The sequence below is a fragment of the Boleophthalmus pectinirostris genome, unplaced genomic scaffold (genome assembly GCF_026225935.1).
Source record: "Boleophthalmus pectinirostris isolate CB_2022bp ecotype Guang Dong unplaced genomic scaffold, ASM2622593v1 HiC_scaffold_16, whole genome shotgun sequence".
NCBI classification, from domain to species: Eukaryota; Metazoa; Chordata; class Actinopteri; order Gobiiformes; family Gobiidae; genus Boleophthalmus; species Boleophthalmus pectinirostris.
The window spans coordinates 28,080,046-28,099,214 of record NW_026571095.1 but is presented as its reverse complement, the minus strand read 5'-3'; the positions used below and the strand labels follow the sequence as shown (position 1 = coordinate 28,099,214).

At 35.1% G+C, this 19,169-nt stretch overlaps 3 protein-coding genes across 4 annotated transcripts in view; 1 reads left to right on the top strand and 2 right to left on the bottom strand.

Annotated features, from left to right (window-relative positions):
• The window catches only part of cc2d1b (coiled-coil and C2 domain containing 1B), a 29,707-nt gene extending 29,454 nt beyond the window's left edge, over positions 1–253 (bottom strand). For both annotated transcript variants that reach the window (XM_020941006.2, XM_020941008.2), the window contains exon 1: positions 136–253. The gene's annotated coding sequence lies outside the window, so the exon portion shown is untranslated. The remainder of the gene's footprint in view (positions 1–135) is intronic.
• A 1,177-nt stretch (positions 254–1,430) lies between these two features.
• si:dkey-222f8.3 (Poly(U)-specific endoribonuclease-C-like) lies at positions 1,431–12,080 on the bottom strand. Its single transcript, XM_020941036.2, has 7 exons — positions 11,998–12,080; positions 10,333–10,432; positions 8,833–8,944; positions 7,018–7,139; positions 6,631–6,743; positions 5,188–5,341; positions 1,431–3,803 (listed from the first exon to the last, which is right to left on the bottom strand). The coding sequence occupies exons 1-7, from the start codon at positions 12,006–12,008 to the stop codon at positions 3,543–3,545; spliced, it is 873 nt and encodes a 290-aa protein (XP_020796695.2). The 5' UTR covers positions 12,009–12,080; the 3' UTR covers positions 1,431–3,542.
• Positions 12,081–12,995: 915 nt separating this feature from the next.
• pak1ip1 (PAK1 interacting protein 1) lies at positions 12,996–18,980 on the top strand. The gene is made up of 10 exons (XM_020941035.2): positions 12,996–13,284; positions 14,724–14,886; positions 15,321–15,441; positions 15,578–15,652; positions 16,155–16,207; positions 16,297–16,442; positions 16,677–16,774; positions 16,934–17,033; positions 17,133–17,262; positions 18,826–18,980. Exons 1-10 carry the CDS (start codon positions 13,207–13,209, stop codon positions 18,936–18,938), a joined length of 1,077 nt encoding a protein of 358 aa, XP_020796694.1. The 5' UTR covers positions 12,996–13,206; the 3' UTR covers positions 18,939–18,980.
• Positions 18,981–19,169: the final 189 nt, after the last annotated feature.

Below are 19,169 nucleotides of genomic sequence, written 5' to 3'. Positions count from 1 at the left end.
ACTGGCTAGCTGCTATTTAGCTAAACAAATCATTACAATCTAAAAGTTTAACAACAGAAACAAAGCAGGTGGGCCTGGGTATTTTGTTAAAATATGCCAGGCGGAGTTAAAATGTGAGAAAGTGGTGGGGTTTACCTGTTAGTCCGCCACTTCATGAGTTTCAGGTTTGTCTTTCTCAGTGTTTTACATGTTATGGTTTTGTTGGAGCACGCATGCGCAGAAGAAGGGAGCGCCCGGAGACATGCAATAAACCCCGAACTTTGTCTGTCAGGCACAAAGACCGTATAAAAAACAGTATACACATAAAATAAATTAAAAACAAAAATAAAAATACATAAGAATAGTCTGGACCTCATTTTAAAAGTGAGTATTGATATTCACAGTTTAATTGTTCTGATTACTACAGTGTTCAGTTGTAACTTTTGTGTTCTTTTTTTTTTAATCACTTTATTTTTATTGTATTTGACAGGTTTGTAAACATAACAAGAAAATAGAAAAAGAGGAGAAATAATAATAGTAATTTTTGTGTTCACTGTCACATTAAAAGGGGGAGCTATATAGTGGTTTTAATTGATTACTTTTCTGGACTAGGGAAATATGCATAGTGGTCAACTGAAATGCATTTCTTTTAATGTGAATGGGGTATTAAATCCAATTAAGTGAACAAAAATTCTTTCTAAACTTAAAAAAGAAAACGTATATCACCTCAATACCTTCTGGTGAAGATTTGTTATTTTTTATTTTACACTATATAAAACAATATTTGCTCTTTCCATCTAAAAATAAAATGAAATAAATAAAATAAAATAATATGTAAAAATAAAACTGTAATAGAAATTAATACAGTCTATGATCAGGCAGGTGAATTTAATTTAAGATAAGAAAAAAATGTATTTATCCCACAATGGGGAAATTGTTGCGATCAAGAATTATACTCAGTTATACTATTATAGGGCTCATATTGCAATGTCTGATCCCTATATTCTTTTTTTTCTAATCACAAACATACTTGGCGTCATATTTTGTTTTATTCACATCTTTATCACACAAACCTTGCATATTTAGGCTGCATCCTCCTCTCAAACACTGTGATGTTATGTGTCTAATCCAATCAGAAAGAAAAATGAGGCTCACATAAGTCTCTTTTTTCAGTTTCAACACTGTGATCCAATTGGTTTAAAACTTTTAAACCTTTCTGATCTGAACTATCACTACCTAAACTTCATCACTTGCAGTCAGCCATTTATCAGACAAACATGTACCGTTCACATAAACTTTAGAGATAAAACCTCAACTTTTAATGGTAAAACTCTTAACTCTCAGTACCGTAACTGGGGCTAAATATTTTACTAATCTGATTTAAAAAAAAAAAAAAAAAGTACAGCATTTTGTTCATGACTTGATAAGATTCAAAGGAATTTCAGGGCTCGTTCCAACAATAATAACAAACTTTAATTTCAGTTTTATATTTTATAAGAACAAAATTGTTACAGGCAAATGACAAACGTAAAAATGTGGTTCACATTCAACCATGACAATTCCAGCTTTTTGGTGTTGTTAAGAGTCTGGATGGGGTTGAATGTTTTTTTGAAATGCTACAGACTAATAACTTACATTACAACAGTTTTTGCAAAATGAGAAATTACAATAAAATGTAATATACAAGCATACAGGTGCTTCTAAATGATGCAAATGTTTGTACTAAAACGTCTACATGCAATATTTTATCATAGTGCAAAGAAACATCATATAATGGATTATACTCAGCAATTAAAGGTCCGTCTTTGTTATTGCTTTGCCAGGGATATTCCACAGTATGGCATTTAATTCATTCATCTCCGTGGAAACAATCAGGTGGTCATATTTGTGGAATTGACCCTGCTCACATTAAGAAAACATTATTTGTCGAGCAGTAACAACACCTGAAATTTAATAGATTCAAGATAAATGAAGACAAATACATGGAACCTTCCAGGCAAAGCACTCACATCTCCACGGAAACAAGCAGGTCACAAAAACAAAAAAGTTACCTAGTGCACATTTAAGCCATGCAAATGATAGATAGCGTATATAAATAATTGCTAAGCTTGTACAGTTAAATTAGATGCGTTCACACTCCTGGTCTGAGCTCAGTTTTGACCTGATGTAGGCTTTTGGTTTGGTCCTGTTCTAATCCTGGTTTAGTCCTGGTCTAGTCTAGGTCTAGTTTCAGATTTGGTCCCAGGTTAGGGTAAATTTTGATGTGATGAATGTGTCAATGGGCCGCAATCGAATCAAAATCGCAATTTGAAAGGGCACAAATTGTAAATTTCCTCCAAAAACAACACAATAACCTATCTTATCTCAATTAAAACTTCTAACGCTGTACTTTAAATCTGTACAAACATGTTCTGAAATGTGATTAGCGCATTTGTTTTTCATTTAATATTTTAGTCTTTTTGTCAGTTCTTCTGAACATGTTTAAAATATGAACTTTAAACAGTAAGTAATCGTAAGTAAAGTGCCCACATTGTGCTATTTTCTTTTCTGTTATAATGTTGTTTCAGAATCAAAAACAGACCTGGAGTTTTGTTTCATTCACACATGTTTAACACATAAAACCTGCGTATTTAGGATGAGCGGAATTACCATAACATCACTCTGTTCCACCTTGTGACATCATGTGGTAATACAAGAAGTGCTCCATTGTGTTTTTAAACTCCATTGCCATTCACTAGAATAATTTGGATAATTTCAGCCCTGGAATTGCCAATCTCTACAAAACAAAAGGTAAAAAAGTAGCTCTTAACTTGAAAACTACCACTACTTGACATCACAATGTAGAACAGAGCATTTTGAACTTTGAAGACGTAGATGGACTAATAAACAAGGATTACTCGGACGTGTGAATGAAACAAAATGGTCCGTATCATTTGTTCTTTTGAATTTCATTTTGGAACGAAAAACAATAAAATGGGAAAACAGTTATTTCATTATTCCGCTTTAGTGTAAAAAAAAAAAAAAAAAGATTTCAACCTCTGTTTCCAATATTTAATTTAAAGATTTATTCAAAGAACACCAATCAAAAAAAAAAAAAAACAGTCTTGGTGCTTTTTTCAGTTTTTATATTTTATTCTCTCTGGTTTATATGCCCCAGGAGTTCTGCTGCTAGAAGAGAATAAAATATCAAAATTAAAATTGTCACCAAGACCATTTCTTTTGATTGGTGTTATTTGAAATTAACTTCAAATTAAATATTGGAAATGGATCTGTTTTCTTTTTTTTTTTTGGTTGCTAAAACAGAATAATGAAATAACAAATAGTTTTCCCATTTTATTGTTTATCATTCTTAATTGAAATTCAAAAGAACGAATGGTACACGGACCCAAAATACAACTTCAGGTATGTTTTTGAGAAGGTAACAACATTATAACATTAGAACTTTTAAAACAAATTGCAAATCTAATCTCAACCTCTTGTCAGAAAAATCACTGCTAAATATTTTTCCCAAATCTTTCAGCCTGAGTATAAACGCAAAAAGTTCCCTGTACATTTGACCTTCTCTACAGATCCCTGTGATTGCTGCTGAGTAACACGGGGTAAGACGTGCCGATCGATCTCCCGTAACGATAAACAACCAGCTCTAACACATACTCATCGATTTTCACCACGACAGAAGTCATCTTTTCGTTGGACATGAGGAAGATGATGGTGAAGAGAGCCACTTCAAACTCGGGGCTCACTCCGATAAAAGACCCCGCCACCGGTTTGACCAGCCCCCTCCAACTGAACTGCAAGTTTAGGACGTGATCATCCTCATCGGGCTGAAAAGACAAGAAAAAGAGCAAAGTGAACATTTGATACGAAGCCGCTGATACCATCAACATTCTCTGGGGGTGTGACGCTAACTGGATGCACTGCTTGGTCTGAGGCTTTGTTAAACTTCAAAAACGACTTTGTTTAATCTCACTTAAACAATAATATTGCTAGATGTTTCAAACTTTGCATCAATTAACTTTTTTTGTTTTAATTATTATTTTTATTAATGAACTTGTACTAGTCATTTGCATTGGGGGCACAATTTTGTCAAGAAAAATTTCTCTACAAACACATTCATTCTTTCTTTCTACATTACTTGACAAGCTTGACATCCAGAAAAGTCATATAATTCCAAGTAGATTGTAGCGTATTTATTTATTTTTTATATATATAACGATAAAAGAGTCAACAAATACACAGTAGAACAAAAACAAGGGCAAGTGGAAACACATTTTTAAAACCTTGTCTCCTCTCCTTACTTCCTTTCCGTTAGACAACTGATTTACACAAAGTCAGGCCTCGAAACTGCTATGTTTTGGATCCACTTCTGCCAAAACACGTAAGATTTTCCTTTTGAAGTTTCAACGACACTGTAAGTCTTTCCATCAAAAATACTTGAATAAACAGTATTGACCATCTCTTCCATTACTGGTACATCAGTTTGAAGCCATTTTCTTGTCAATGTTTTTTTTTTTTTTGTGTGTGCTCATAATAAAATAATCCTTAATAGGTATTTGTCCGCTACTGTAGTGACATTTGGAATCTCCTGGCCTAATTGCATATATAGGAAGTCAAAGGGAATATCGAAGCCAAAAATATTTAGTAAACTTTGATGAAGCTCTTGCCAAAAAGGTTAAGATTTTTGGGCATGCCCAGAATAGATGATAATGATTGGCCTTCAAGCTGCCACAAATTCTCCAACAGCCAGATCCTACATTTTGTTGGCTTTTTTGAACTTGGGAAATAAAAAATCTGATAATATTTTTCCACCAGAATTCCCTTGCATCAGTGAAATTTAATTTGAGCTTTGATTTAACACAATCTGGCCAAAAAGAACTCACTTAGTTGGAACTACAGCAGGTGATTTGTGCTGTTAAACAAGTCTCTTTCACATAAAATCACTTTCATTTTTTTGAAAATCAAACACCTAAACAGGACCACGAATGCTCATATTGATGACAGGCTCCTGAAAATGTCTTGTTTAAGTCCAAAAGCTTTTCAGGCTGAGTTTGCTCAAGTGTGCATTGTGTCACCATGGTAACCGCTGAAGATTCCGCCATAAACATACACGCGGAAGGATCAATAGGCCCCTGTCCTCTATCTGAAATGATGACATTATCTATTTCGAGAACGTGAACGCGGTCTGTTAATAAATGACTTATTTCTTACTGTATCCTTGTTGGCTCGTGCTTTGTAGCCCTTGTAGTCCACATGTCCGTGTCTCTCCTGGAGGAAGAACTGGACCCAGTTGTGAAGGCCCATGATCTCCTTGTGGTTTTTAGTCTCTCCCACAAAAACATGCTCGAATCCACTCGAATCCTCCCTGCAAAAAGACCAAAATACATTTATTCAAGCATGCATTGTTCAAACGATTTTAGCTGTGGCTCATAAAACAAAATGAAATGTTAAGTTATTAAGAAACACCGAGTTCCCAAATTTTTTTTCTGGAGACCCATATTTTAAAGTCACAAACCTTTGCGACAACCTTTGAGTCAATAGACATTATTTGTAAATCATAAAATAAAGTTGGATTAGACCATTATTGAATATTAATGAGGATATTTTATTGTTGACTGAGTGATCGTGTCTCTCTGAACAATTAGTTTTACTCAAGTTTTAAACAATTGAAAACAGGAATTGAAGCAGCAATAAAAGGATCCATAAGTCACCTATTTGGACACTAAACATAGCTCATTTCTTTTTCTTTTCAACGTTCAATTGAACCAGCAATATTGGAACAAAATACTTAATAAAATAACTACAAAAAGATTAGAAATTATACAAAACATGTCTTAACATTTCAACATTTCGAATGAGATAGGTGGGCCTGTCTGCCTTTTTGTAGAGCGTTCCAGTCCGGGCTACAGGAGGAGAGAGCAACATGCATATCAGGTGGCCCAAAAAAAAAGTCTTGTGGCCCACCTGAAGGTCCTGACCCAGTCTTGGGAAACAATGGTCTAACATGTAATCTAGGATTGTCAAAAATATTGAAAATTTGATATTAATCAATACTAAAACTAGTATCAAAACTAGACACTCATATTCACAGGACAGAAATAAACCTTTAATGAATAAATTTAGAATGATCTTGAGCTGTTTCAGAACAAGTATAAGAGCACACAGGCGAGTATATGCCCATGGACCACTGAGGGATTACACACATATAAGACCACATGGTAATATAAAATAAAATACTGTTATTTAATGTTGAAAATCACTCCAGTGCCTAAATAAATGTGTTTTTATTGAAATTGAGTGTTTTCTGTTTGAAAGACTAAGCCTAAGCAGAATTTGTGACTTAAACATGTGTGAATAAAATAAAAGACAACTCCAGGTATGTTTTTGATGAGAAACAGCATTATAACAGATTAAAAAATGGAGTAATACTGGCCCTTTAAATGATTTCTACAGCTTTAGGAAAAATTAAAACATATAAAGCTATACATTGTAACTGGTGTAACTACATTGGTCCCATTAAAGTAATTATATGAAAGTGTATCAAGTGACTCTCTTGTAAAATAATTGATTCACCAAAAATAGAAATAGTTAAGTCCTTGACGGTCACAAAATGATACAAACCCCAGCAGCGCCCTCTAGTGTCTGTTCACTCACCCGTCTCCTCTCTGTCTGTGGTAAAGTCTAAACCAGATGTCGTACAGCTGCCTCTTAAAATCCATGATGTTTGACGAGGACTGGCCTTTTCTCACCAAGTATTTGTGAGCGTACTGGAAAAACAAGAAACAAACATTGTCATTTTACCATGTAGCCTATATACTGGTAATAAAAACAAAATTAGCAACACTGTATAATTACTACACCTAATTAATCTTACACTAAAACATCAAAAAACACAATTCATTATGAACTAATAGTGTATTAAGAACAACTGAGTCTTTGTAACACCTCCCAATCCTTAACATTCAATAAGGTGCGTTACGGAGCCTGACCTAAATACCAAAAAACCTAAATAAATAACATTTACATAACCTATTTTCTCACCTTCATGACCTCAGTGTCCACGATGGCGTCGATAAACAGCCTCATCTCCTTCATCTCCTCGGTGGTGACAGTCTCTCCCACTCCAGTCGACATCTCGTAGTTGTCCAAGAGGTTGATGAAATCTACACTCAAGCCAAATATATAAAATTAGACAAGAATTCATTGTCTTTAAAATATTGTGAGAATTGTAATTACTACTCTTACTACTATTACTATTGCTACTATTAGGGCTGGGCAATTAATCAAATGAATTGTATTAATCTGTGTTTTTACTAGGAGTGTAACAATATCCATGTCTCACGATACGATATCGTCACGGGATGAACCTCACGATATGATATTTATTGCGATATAGTGGGAAAGCTCACAATATGGAGGAGAGGCTCACGATTAGGGATGTAACGATATCCAAATCTCTCTGTATGATATTTTCACAATATACATCTCACGATACGATATTTATTGCGATATTTTGTGGAGGCTCTGTTTTTTTAGCTATTGCTGGACCATAACTCTTAATTTAAGTAAAGAGACTTGTATTTTGATATATCGTGATGGCCCATGATATTATTAAGAGAACTTTGACGATACGATATCACGATAATTTGGTTATTGCTACATCCCTAGATTTAAAAAATATAGCTAAATCGTGAAATTGAGAATTATTATGAAACAAGTTTATGGTAACTGAACACATTTTTATCAAGGAACCACTCACCCATTCACACACACACTCACATACACCAGTGTAAACAAACACCGGGAGCAAGGGGGGTTAAGTGTCAGACCCAAGGACACGACACAACGACAGCATTCACATCTGTCGGAGCTGGAATCGCATCGCCAACCTGTGGGTTAGCAGTTCTGACCGCTCAACCAAATGTTTACAAGAGAGAGAGAGTAAGCAGGATTCAAACAGTTCACTCCTGGATTTTTCAATTGCAAAGCAGGGTTTTTGTAGCCTGATTCATCAGCCGGTTTCACTTCATGGAAGCTGTCTGACTTCAAAGCATTAGAATTTGTTCGCTCGATGGTAGACGGGTACTTTTTTTATTTAACCAATCGCTGCTATTTGGTCATGACATATGTAATGCACTGCTAATGGTGCTAAATGGTATATTAAGCTTTTCCCAAATCCTGTAGGAAGAAGGGCAATAACGTCTTTCCCCTTGATAAAATTCACCAAACATTCTCTTTGTTCCGGCTTTAAATCCTCGATTTCGGGAATCAACACAGAATGTATGGCTCTTCACTGATTCTTCTTGCAAACTGTCTAGTGTATTCCGATTTCTGACCTAGTCACTGGAGAGAAATGAAACTGAGCGGAGGCACTAGGTGGCCAGGGTTTTTGTGCAATTACACAACTGGCATTGCCAAAAAAATCTCATTCTAATTTAAACTGATGAGATGAGAGTACATGTTTATACAAATGTAATTGAAAGCAGTTTAAATAAAGCGAACAGAGGAAGTAAAAAGAACTTCCTCATTTAAAACAGTCCATGATCTGACTTTGATTTAAAATCTGTTGAAATCATAACTGTCCAGTCTGTGCAAAAAAGTGCAGATTTTGTTTTTTGGCCATATTATCCAGCCCTAGCTACTATCATGACAATACTAAACAATTTTACTAATACTACTACTACTAATACCAATATCACCTCTGCTCCTATAACTAATTATAGTACTATTACTTCAACTACAACTAAAACTGCTACCACTATAGCATACAGTAGAACAGTTCCAGCTACCAAACACAAAAAGTGAGTATTACTACTGTTAATTCTGATAATACTACTTCTTTCTACTACTACTCACGTGCGTATGTCTCGATGTGCCTGAGTTTGTCTGTGTCCACATATTTAAACAGTGGGTCTCTGGCTCTGTCTCTGGCGTAGTTACTGCCCTGCGGCACATAACCTGCTCTGCCCTGTAAACAAAAACACAACAAATACAAACTATGAAATCACAACAATAACCCTTTTTAATAATACATACAATAGAGTGTCATTTTTAACACAAAATTATAGTTTCTTTAAAATTACAATGTAGAGATTAAGACCATTCAAAAACTAGGGAGGACAAAAGTATTGAAAATCAGATAATAATCGACAGAGATGGGACCAAGTCATTGTTTGGCAAGTCTCAAGTAAGTCTCAAGTCTTTGACCTCAAGTCCGAGTCAAGTCCCAAGTCAAACACAGGCAAGTCCAAGTCGAGTCTCGAGTCACTGGCCCATAAGTCCAAGTCAAGTCCAAGTCGTCTGCTTTGAACTTCAAGTCATTTCAAGTCTTTAAACCAAAATACCAAATACAGCTTAGATTTTTGCTATTTATGTGAATTTTAAACTAAATTGTAAAAAGTCATGGTATATTTATGTATGAATATTTGTATAAGAGTTGTAGAAATACTGTTTTTTCCTTTTTAAATGTCTGGACAAGATCTTAGTGTGAATCATTACAGTCAGAATAGAAAGAATTCAGATTTAAAAGTGCTAAATAACAGTTATATTTGTTTACAGTTTTACTGCATTGTACTGTATATTTCTGCATAGTATTGTGTATTACTGTAGGTACATTTGAGGAGGATTTTTAGATTGATTGATTTGTTTCGGTCACAGGTATATTCTGACATTATTTCACCGACAGTCATATTTAACATACACAGACCGGAAACGTGGAGGCTGAAGCTTGAGCTTATTCTGCCTTTACTCTTTATTCCTTTGTCAGAGCGTCATCTTGACACCAGTTCATCTTCATAAATACAGCAAGAGGAAACAAACAAATCAGTAACAGTACAACAAAGTACTACAGCACAAACTAAGTATCATATTTCATGTGACTTATTTATAAACTGGAAGAGTATGGTGCACAATTTTAGGTCTTCTGTACAATTGTTCCAGAGCTCCGCCCCTTTAACAGATCGACAAAATTTCATAATGTTTGTTCTGGTTTTCTTTTTGATAAACATGGCCGTATCTCTGAACTCATATTGGCATTTGTCAACTGTAAAGTGAAGTAAAAAGTATTTTCTTAAAACATATATATTTTTAGGAGAGGCATCAAGTCTCTTCAAGTCACAGGCCTCGAATCTCAAGTCATTGACCTTTAAGTCCAAGTTGAGTCCCAAGTCTTAGTCCATTTAATCAAGTCAAGTCTCAAGTTCTAAAAATATTGACTCAAATCTGACTCGACAAGTACCGAAACTAGATACTCGTCTGTGCAGGTGTCAACACTAAAAAAGTCACATTCAAATCAAGTACTGAAAGTCTAAAATGATACTATTGTGCCAACCCTAGTTAGTAATAGTATTTTAGTACTTGTAGAGAGATGATGTAGTCTTCTCCTGGTTTGAGACGGTTGGTGTCCAGGCGCCAGAGTTCATTGAGCACTTCTGTGAGCTCTTGACTCGCTTCTTGACTGAAAAAGAAAAAAAAAGTTTAGTTTTATTACTGTGCTTCAAAACATGTGTTCCTGATTACTCTGGTGTTTTGGAGTAGCAGTAATGCAGCCGTTTTCAAATCCTGCGTCTACTCTTTCTCATCTCAGTTTTCTTCTGGTTTTGTTGAAAGACCCAGTACAATAGTTTGGAAATTTGACACGGCGAAGAGAAAAGGCCAGTCCCTCACTGTTTTTACTATCATAGTCCTATCATTAAAGGTCCTCTTGCAAGTTTTAAGGCATGTTATAATGTTGTTATCTCATCAAAAACATGCCTGGAGTTGTTTTGTTTTCGTTCACACATGACATTTGCATAACCCTTTATTATGAGTGTCTACATCTCCAAACATCTATTATCTATCTATGTTTCAATAAACCAATTTATTATCTATCTATCCAAGGACATGAGAGTGTTAGGTGACATTTCCATAGTTAATGAATGTTAAATGTTCCACAGTATGACATTAAACTTGTATATCTCCACGGAGACAAGCAAATAGTGCAGCCGGGCCAAGATATGGGTCATATTTTTGAGCAATAAAAACAGATGAATACGGAATAAACTGAAGGAAGGCAAGGTCAATGTTTAATTAGAGGTGAGTATTCAGTTTTATTTACTGAGTTACATTTATTTGAGTATTTTTTTTAATAAATTGTAGCACCTTACTTTTGCTCCTACTTGAGTTGACTTGAATATTTGCATTTTTCTTGCCTTTCTTCCTTCAGATATGATTTAGTTCGTCTCATTTTTGTGTCTAACCTTTGAAAATACCACATTTTCTATTTTATTTCATATTAAGTCCAAATTACATTAACTTCAAATTATAAATCAGATGTTATGTTCCGAAAGTTGTAATTTACACTCAGTTTTCTATTTCTTTTTCTTTTAAACCCTGCTTGAGTAATTTCTTGAACCACTACTTCTTCTTGAATAATATTATTTTGATGTAACATTACACTTGAGTACAGCTTTTGGTGACTCCACCCACTTCTGTGTTTAATGCCATACTGTGGAGCATGTCAAGCAAAGCAATAACATCTCCATGGAAACAAGCATCTTAAAACAAACTTCATCCTTCCTCAAATCTTACGCCGAAGTGGAAATTTCTGACTAAGAGGCAAATGACAGGAAGGGCCATGTACAGCTACGCCTTTGTGCTCTAATTATTCCAGTGAACAGTTATATGAAAGCTTGACCCAAAAAAAATCACATTAAATCACATTTTTGTAATTAAACACACACTAGTTCTTGCCAGATTTGGTTGGCTTCAGTTACACGCATGGATTGTATGTTGCATGTCACTACAAATTTTTTTTACCCTTTGCAGCAACACGTTAAATAACAGCTCTTCCTTGCACCCTGAGGGATCACCACTGCATTGCGTTACAGTATTTTGCAAGATAATATTGTTTAACAGGACCTACAAGTGTCACCTTTCAGTATCTCTAATGTTTACATAAAATACTGACTACTCAACAAGAAACTAGAAGCTAGAAACTTATAAAATGGCGTAGAAAGTGGAAAAAAGTTGTACAAAACATACCGTCTAGACATGTTTCCTCTCTGTGTGCAAAAGTACTTTGCTCAAACTTTTTGCATGTCCGGGGATGTACAGTTATCTCCGTGCACGAAACCAGCCAATGAGACGCCACCAAAACAGACGCACCTCCTCCATCTCAACAAAAGGGCGTTTAATGTTGTTTACACATTAAAACAACTAATTAATTAATTGTTTACACACATAAATCATGAATATTTAAACTGTTGTTCTCCTAAACTGAAAATACTGTTCCACCTTGTAATGAAAATGCTCCCCTATGTTTTTAAACTCCATACATCTTCATTTATTTTGGGCCATTTTAGGAATTTATAGTGTTTGCTTTCCACTTTAATTCTCGGTTCAGTTATTTTAATCTTGGATGGAAATGCAAAATCTGAAAACAATTTGCGTTTTAGTTCTTTACCTATCACCCCATTAGTACGTTTCCTATCACTGACAGATATTTAATTAATTTTTAACTCTGGTTATTGAATCAGAATAGAGTGTTTTGTATCGTGTTTTTAAGAGGTAAATGAACGGCGTTACATAATTTCAGGAGCATATTCGAAGTTACTTATGAATAAAAATGTATACAAAAAAATAAAATAAAATAAAATAAATGTTTTGAATTATTTGGATAATTTCAGCCCCGAAATTTACTGTCTGTACTAAACAAAAGGCAAAAAGTAGTTGTCAAAACTTACAAAACATTTGTATTTTATTATTATTTTTTAATAATCAAAATAAATAGCTGTTATATTTAATTAAAATAAGTCTAAGTCTACGTCTATGTCCAAGTCAAAATAAGATAAATAGATAATGTTTTATTGATCCCCAAGGGGAAATTCTGCCTTTTTTTTTTGATAGATAGCTAACATATAAACACACAGATAAATAACATAAAATTCAATTCATCCAAGAAAATTAAGAAATAACAGGGGAGAAAAAATTTAATTTTATTTTGAAGGGCACGGACCCGCCCATTTTGAGGAAGAAGGCCACTGCGCATGTGCTGATGCCGCATGTTTTGGAAGAGTAGCACAACTGTTAGCTTTGAGATGAAATTATGCGTATTTAAACACTTTATTCAGGCATTTCTTGTATCTTATGTTGTTGTCGATGATTTGTCTTAGTTTTGGACGTTTTACAGCAGATTGAACGTAATTATAAACCTGGATATTTAGTATTTTAGCCAGATAAAGCAGTGAAAGCATGGCTGCAGTGTTGGAACTAGTCGCAGGGAGTTACGAACAAGTGGTGTGCGGGTACAGAGTGAAAACCGAAGAAAAGGTAAGATCAGAGTAAAGGCAGTGATTGTTTGTGTTTTGTCATTATGTCGATTACAGCTGAAATATGTAACTTTCTAATGGAGGAGTAAAGGTGCGCTGTGACTTTTGTAGTGAAGGGTCCATCACTTAATTGTCTTTTCTGTGGGAAAACAGATCAAACAGGGGAAAGCTCGTATTTCATTCAGTTTATTTTGTATAGCTCAAAATCACAGCAATTGTAGAAAGATAGAAAATCAAGCAATGAAAAAGGAGAGCTCCGTTCCCATGGACAGATAGGCTGTAGATGTATCCAAGACTAAACCAGGACCATAACAGGACGCAGCTGCTGTAGGTGTATCCAGGACTGGCATGCACTCAAGGATAGGGACAGAGATAGGGTGAGGGTCCAGTATTATAAAGCTGGAAAGATTTAAGCTACTGTGTCTGGGCAAATTCTTATATAAGTAACACAGATATATTGTTTAAATTACAAAAAAAATGCAATACAAATAGCTCACTTAGTTGGATATAGACAACGTATGAATGCACTTTTTTGCCAGTCAAAGATGCTGAAATTTGGGAACCTGGTAAAATTTTAAACATGCCAAATCTTATTTTAAAGCGAAACTCAACCTGCTCCCAGAAAACATTCAAAAACTGTTCTTCTCAAATTAATTCAAATACAACCTGAGAGAATTCATTTCAAAAAACAATTCTCTCGGACCACTCTCAAAAGCATGTGTGTTACCAGACGTGGAATAGACTTGGAATAGTTTAGATGATCGTATCAAAGCTTGTACAGACTTGGTGCACTTCAAAAAACTATCTAAAAATCAAATCTTACAGAAATACCTAGAAGACTAGATACATTGTCTTCACAAGTAAACCACCACTATAAACGAAACACGTGCTTTTCTTTGACATTGCGTTTTGTTTTGGTGCGATCAAGGACGATGAATTTTGTGCCTTCTTTGTCATTGTTGGAAATGAAAACAAAACTGTCATTTTAAAAAAAAATGAAGATAAGAACTAAAAAAAAAGTGGTTTATATTTCTGTTAGAAGGGTTAGTATATGGAACAATTTGAGTGATGATTTTTATAAAGTCTAACACTGTAGGAGGCTTTAAAAAAACAGTACAAAGCGTTAATAATATAGTATAAAGTATATAGTATAAAGCGAGATATATAGAGCTCTGGAATTAATGAATTTCTTTCTTGGAATTCTGTCATTGTTTAATAGGGTTTGGCATTATAAGTACCTTTTACCTTCAGCCTAAACCGTTTTGGTCATTATCCATGGGTTTGTAGTCTGTTTAGTTTTTTTGTTTTGTTTTCTAGTGCTGCAAAATGACAGAATAAAAAAAAAATACTACTACTAAAAAATGTCTGTCAATTGTGAATTTTGATTTAAATCACAACTAATCTGTGCCCAAAGTATGATATTCTGTTCTTCTCTTTCAGGAGTGGAGGGCAGAGGCAGACTTCACCCATCACACTCACATAGCCTCCATCTCGGCCATCGCCTCCAGTGAGCGCTTTGTCGTCACCGGGAGCAAAGACGAGACGATTCAGCTGTACGACCTGAAGAAGAGAGTGGAGCATGGGGCACTGCTGCATCACAACGGTAAGGCTCTAAACACACCGTGTTTACAGCAGCACCTCGAGCAGGACGTCTGCAGCTCTGGCTCTGTGTCGCTCAGTGGGAAAGACGTTGAGACTTGAAGGAAGCGTTTAGCTGCAACACGTCTACAGAGAAACTAACTAACTGAATAGACTTGTATTTACTAATATAAAAGTGTACTGTACTACGATTTCATGTTGAAAATGACAACGTACTGTCTAAATAAGGAGTTGTTTTTATTATCGTGGTATGAGAATTGATAGTGAGTATTGAGTTTATACCTTTCTTAGAATCCGCTGGGTTTTTTCATATTGCATTTTAAGTTTTTGCGAGGTTTTTATCTCCACACACACAAGCCCTCAGCCAAATGAACTGCAGAATATACAGCAGCACATTCGACAGTGCATTACTTTTTTGACAGTGTGTTTTCTTTCCAGGTACAGTCACGTGTCTGGAGTTTTACGGTTCGTCTCATTTACTGAGTGGAGCAGAGGACGGACTCATCTGTGTCTGGACCACTAAGAAATGGGAATGTCTCAAGTCCATCAAAGCTCACAAGTCAGTCAAACTAAAGGGTCACAGTTTACACGAATGTGAAAATATACATTCATAGTGCTGAAATATAATTAGTGATACTAAAATGTCCAAATAATATTCTCTCCACTGGCACATGACTATTCTTTTCTTTTTTAAGGGGCTCTGTCTCGTCCCTGTCTGTTCATCCTTCGGGGAAACTTGCACTTTCAGTCGGCACAGACAAGACGCTCAGGTATATTTCAGTTTTTGTTTCTCAGTTCAAAAATATTGATTCATCTAAGAAATTTATTGATTTTGGCCGCAAAAACAATTATAAAATGCTTAGATTACACTTGAAAAATGTACAGTGGTTGATGTTAGGGATGCACCAATCCATCTTTTTCAACTCTGATACTAATTTCAATATTTTGGCTTTAAGATATTGACAGATTAGTTACCTATTTTATAATTAGTTACCCTGTTGTAAAAAAGACCCAGCTGTGTTACGTAACTCGGCGTCAGCCAATATGTTTTATTACATCCAATTAAAGGCCCAACCAGGATATTTGCTGAACCAATATCTGTTGAGGAACTGATCACCGATACAGCAGCAAAATTTCCAATCTCGATGTAGCTGATTGATCCTTGCTATTATTGCTGCATTTTATATTAATCCATTTTTGGGCAGCTCTCCAAAAGGCTGATAGAGCCATTATTAGAATTGTAAATAAAATATTGTGTCTCTGTTTTTGTAGAACGTGGAATCTCGTCACTGGACGCTCAGCCTTCATCAAAAACATCAAACAAAGTAATTTTATAATACTTATGTTGCTAATTGCTGAACTTTTTGTGATAACTCAGTCTGACAGTATCCATTTTTTTCGTTTTTCTTATCAGATGCACATATCGTCCGGTGGTCACCAGAGGGCGACAGATACGTGGTTGTGATAAATGATAAATTGGACATTTACGACACTCAAACAGCTTCAGTGACAGGAACAATTTCCAACCCAAAAAGGATTTCCTCTATCAACTTTATCAATGTAAGAGTGTGTTCATGCAGGCTATAGAAAAAGTATCTTGATGATTTTATGGTTTGTTTTTGTCGTATTTTAATTTCAGAATAATAAATTGGTCAGTCAGCATCCAAATTTAACAATGGTTTAACCAGGAGTAACTTTTTTAGAAGTGTAGTTACAGTGTAGTATATTTATCACATTGTCAGATTTGTGTTTCTAATGAATATATTTGGTTATTTTTTATTCATTTTTGCCTAGAATTCAATGCTGGCTGTTGCGGGAGACGATGAAACTGTACGACTGTGCGACATTGAAAAACAGCAATGGGTTTGTGAATTCAAGGCTCACGAAACAAGGTGAATTTTAAACTCATTTAAAGGCGCTCTCTGTAATTTTCTGTGCCACTTATGACTTTTAAGTATAAGCAGCGTTGCCTCAGAAATGCTCAGTGTACTTATAAAGACTTAAGTATATTATGTACTGATGTTTTTTGAAACCTGTAATTGTATTTTCAGGGTAAAAGCAGTGGACAGTTTTAGTTGGGAGGATTACACTGTAGTGGTGACTGCTTCGAATGATGGATTCATCAAATTGTGGAAACTACAGCTAAAAGAGGTGCATATTTTGGTTAATTTGATAGAGAATGTTTGGAAAATTACTTGCATTAATTAGTCTATAACTTGCCATACTCACTTACTGCATTTTTCCAAACAGGAGCTAGAATCTCCCACTCTTCTCGGGGAAGTGAACACATCCGCTCGACTCACCTGTTTAGCCGTTTGGAAACCAACGTCACTGAAGAACAAAGAGGAAACTCAAGATGAAGCTACGACATCTAAAACAGGTAAAATCAGCTTCTGTATTTTTATTTAATGAGCATATGTGTGAAAAATACAAATAATCCTGTCAGTGACTTTGCTTCACTGCGGACGCTCAGATATTGGAGAAAGTAGAAAATGTTTTATCATTGGCACTTATTAAAGCAGACCTATTCTGCAAAATTGACTTTTTAGAGCTTTTAAATATGTGATAGTTAGGGCTGTATATCATTAAAAATTTACCAATATGATACATACCTCGATACATAGGCCACAATATGATACATATCTTGATACAGTGCACTTTCTATTCGATATATTTCAAATCAATTTAAAAAAATTAAGTCTAAATGATGGCTGTGATTCTAAAAATCTTTGTTAAACCACTTCTTGTGCAATGAAACACACTAATTTCAATCATCAAAACTGTGAAAATGTCAAATGTGTCGCAAAAATGAGTTTCCTTCCATTAAACAAGCAACAAAACTGTAGCTCTGTAACAAAATAATTTTGTAAAATATACCAAAAAAATGCTCTTGGCGATATATCGATACAGCAGCCCATGATATCGATACTGTATCATCACATTAAACTATGATATATCAATATTTCAATATTTTTGCACACCCCTAGTTGGTTCCCCTCATTAAGATAAGATAAGATAATCCTTTATTGTCTCCCATGGGAGAAATTTGTCTTGGGACAGGGGGTAACATGTTTTATCAAAAAACAGGACAACACAACACAAAGCAGCACATAAACAAACACCATAAAACAAAGTAAATATGAGACCAGTATGACCACGAGTGATGCACCAACAGGACCCTTAAATTATCCTTAACAGGCAAACCCTTGCATTCTTCTGTTCTATTAATTATTGCACATTCCCTAAGCCTATGTGCAGTTTTAGTTATAATTATTGCACATTCCCTAAGCCTATGTGCAGTTTTGATTGCACATTCCCTAAGCCTATGTGCAGTTTTGATTGCACATTCCCTAAGCCTATGTGCAGTTTTGATTGCACATTCCCTAAGCCTATGTGCAGTTTTGATTGCACATTCCCTTAGCCTATGTGCAGATTTAATTATTGCACATTCCTTAAGCCTATGTGTAGCTTTAATGGCACATTCCCTACACCTATTAGTTACCCTCTCGAAGTTGAATGTGTGATTCATGGATGTTTGAGTTGTCTTTAAATGCTATTTTGCCAATCAATACCCATGTTCACCTCTACAGTACATGCCCACCGCTCTCTGTACTTACTTCATTCTCCAATTTTAGTTTCTTAATCTGTGATACGCGTCAGGTTCGTCTTTTTAAAAAAAAAAATCGTGTGATGTGCAGCTCTCCATAGAAGGTGCCAACAGCTGCACGGCTCTTTGTTGTGATGACATTTACCTCAACATCAGCTTTCCACTGTGCACCATAGTTTTGCATTTAAAAATCTGCAAATCTTTTATTAAGTTGTTTTAGATAAATATTGCAATTTAAAATGTTCAAATAATAACCTAATGATCCACAAGCACTATATGTCTTATTGTACTACTTGTTGCAAATACATGAAATCTGAACAGTTTCTTTTCTCGTAGAAATACCCAGTGATCTGCTGAGGCCAAAGAAAGTGCGAGTGATGGAGGAGGTGATTATTGAAGACGAGAGTAAACCGCCCAAGAAGAAGAAGAAAAAACAATCTGCCAAATAAACACATTCTCTGGGTCAAATAAAGTTTATTATAAAACATAAACCGTGCTTTATGTTGTATTCTGTCATGCATCTCTTTAAAGGTGCACTATGGAACTTTGCTGGTGTAGGATCTGCCCCCTGCCTGTTTCCATGGAGATGTTATTAGTTGGGAATGCTTTATACTGTGGAATTCAACTTATCTAGCTTGCATTATTCAATTACAGGTGTTTTTATTGCTAAAATACCATTA

Coding starts and splice junctions, on each gene's coding strand:
- si:dkey-222f8.3 (XM_020941036.2), bottom strand. Junction 7,140..8,832: donor GCACATCGAGACATACGCAC/GTGAGTAGTAGT, acceptor GCTTGAGTGTAG/ATTTCATCAACCTCTTGGAC. Junction 5,342..6,630: donor CACAGACAGAGAGGAGACGG/GTGAGTGAACAG, acceptor GTCTTTTTGCAG/GGAGGATTCGAGTGGATTCG.
- pak1ip1 (XM_020941035.2), top strand. CDS start 13,207: ATGGCTGCAGTGTTGGAACTAGTCGCAGGGAGTTACGAACAAGTGGTG. Junction 14,887..15,320: donor GGCACTGCTGCATCACAACG/GTAAGGCTCTAA, acceptor TTTTCTTTCCAG/GTACAGTCACGTGTCTGGAG. Junction 16,208..16,296: donor CATCAAAAACATCAAACAAA/GTAATTTTATAA, acceptor TTTTCTTATCAG/ATGCACATATCGTCCGGTGG.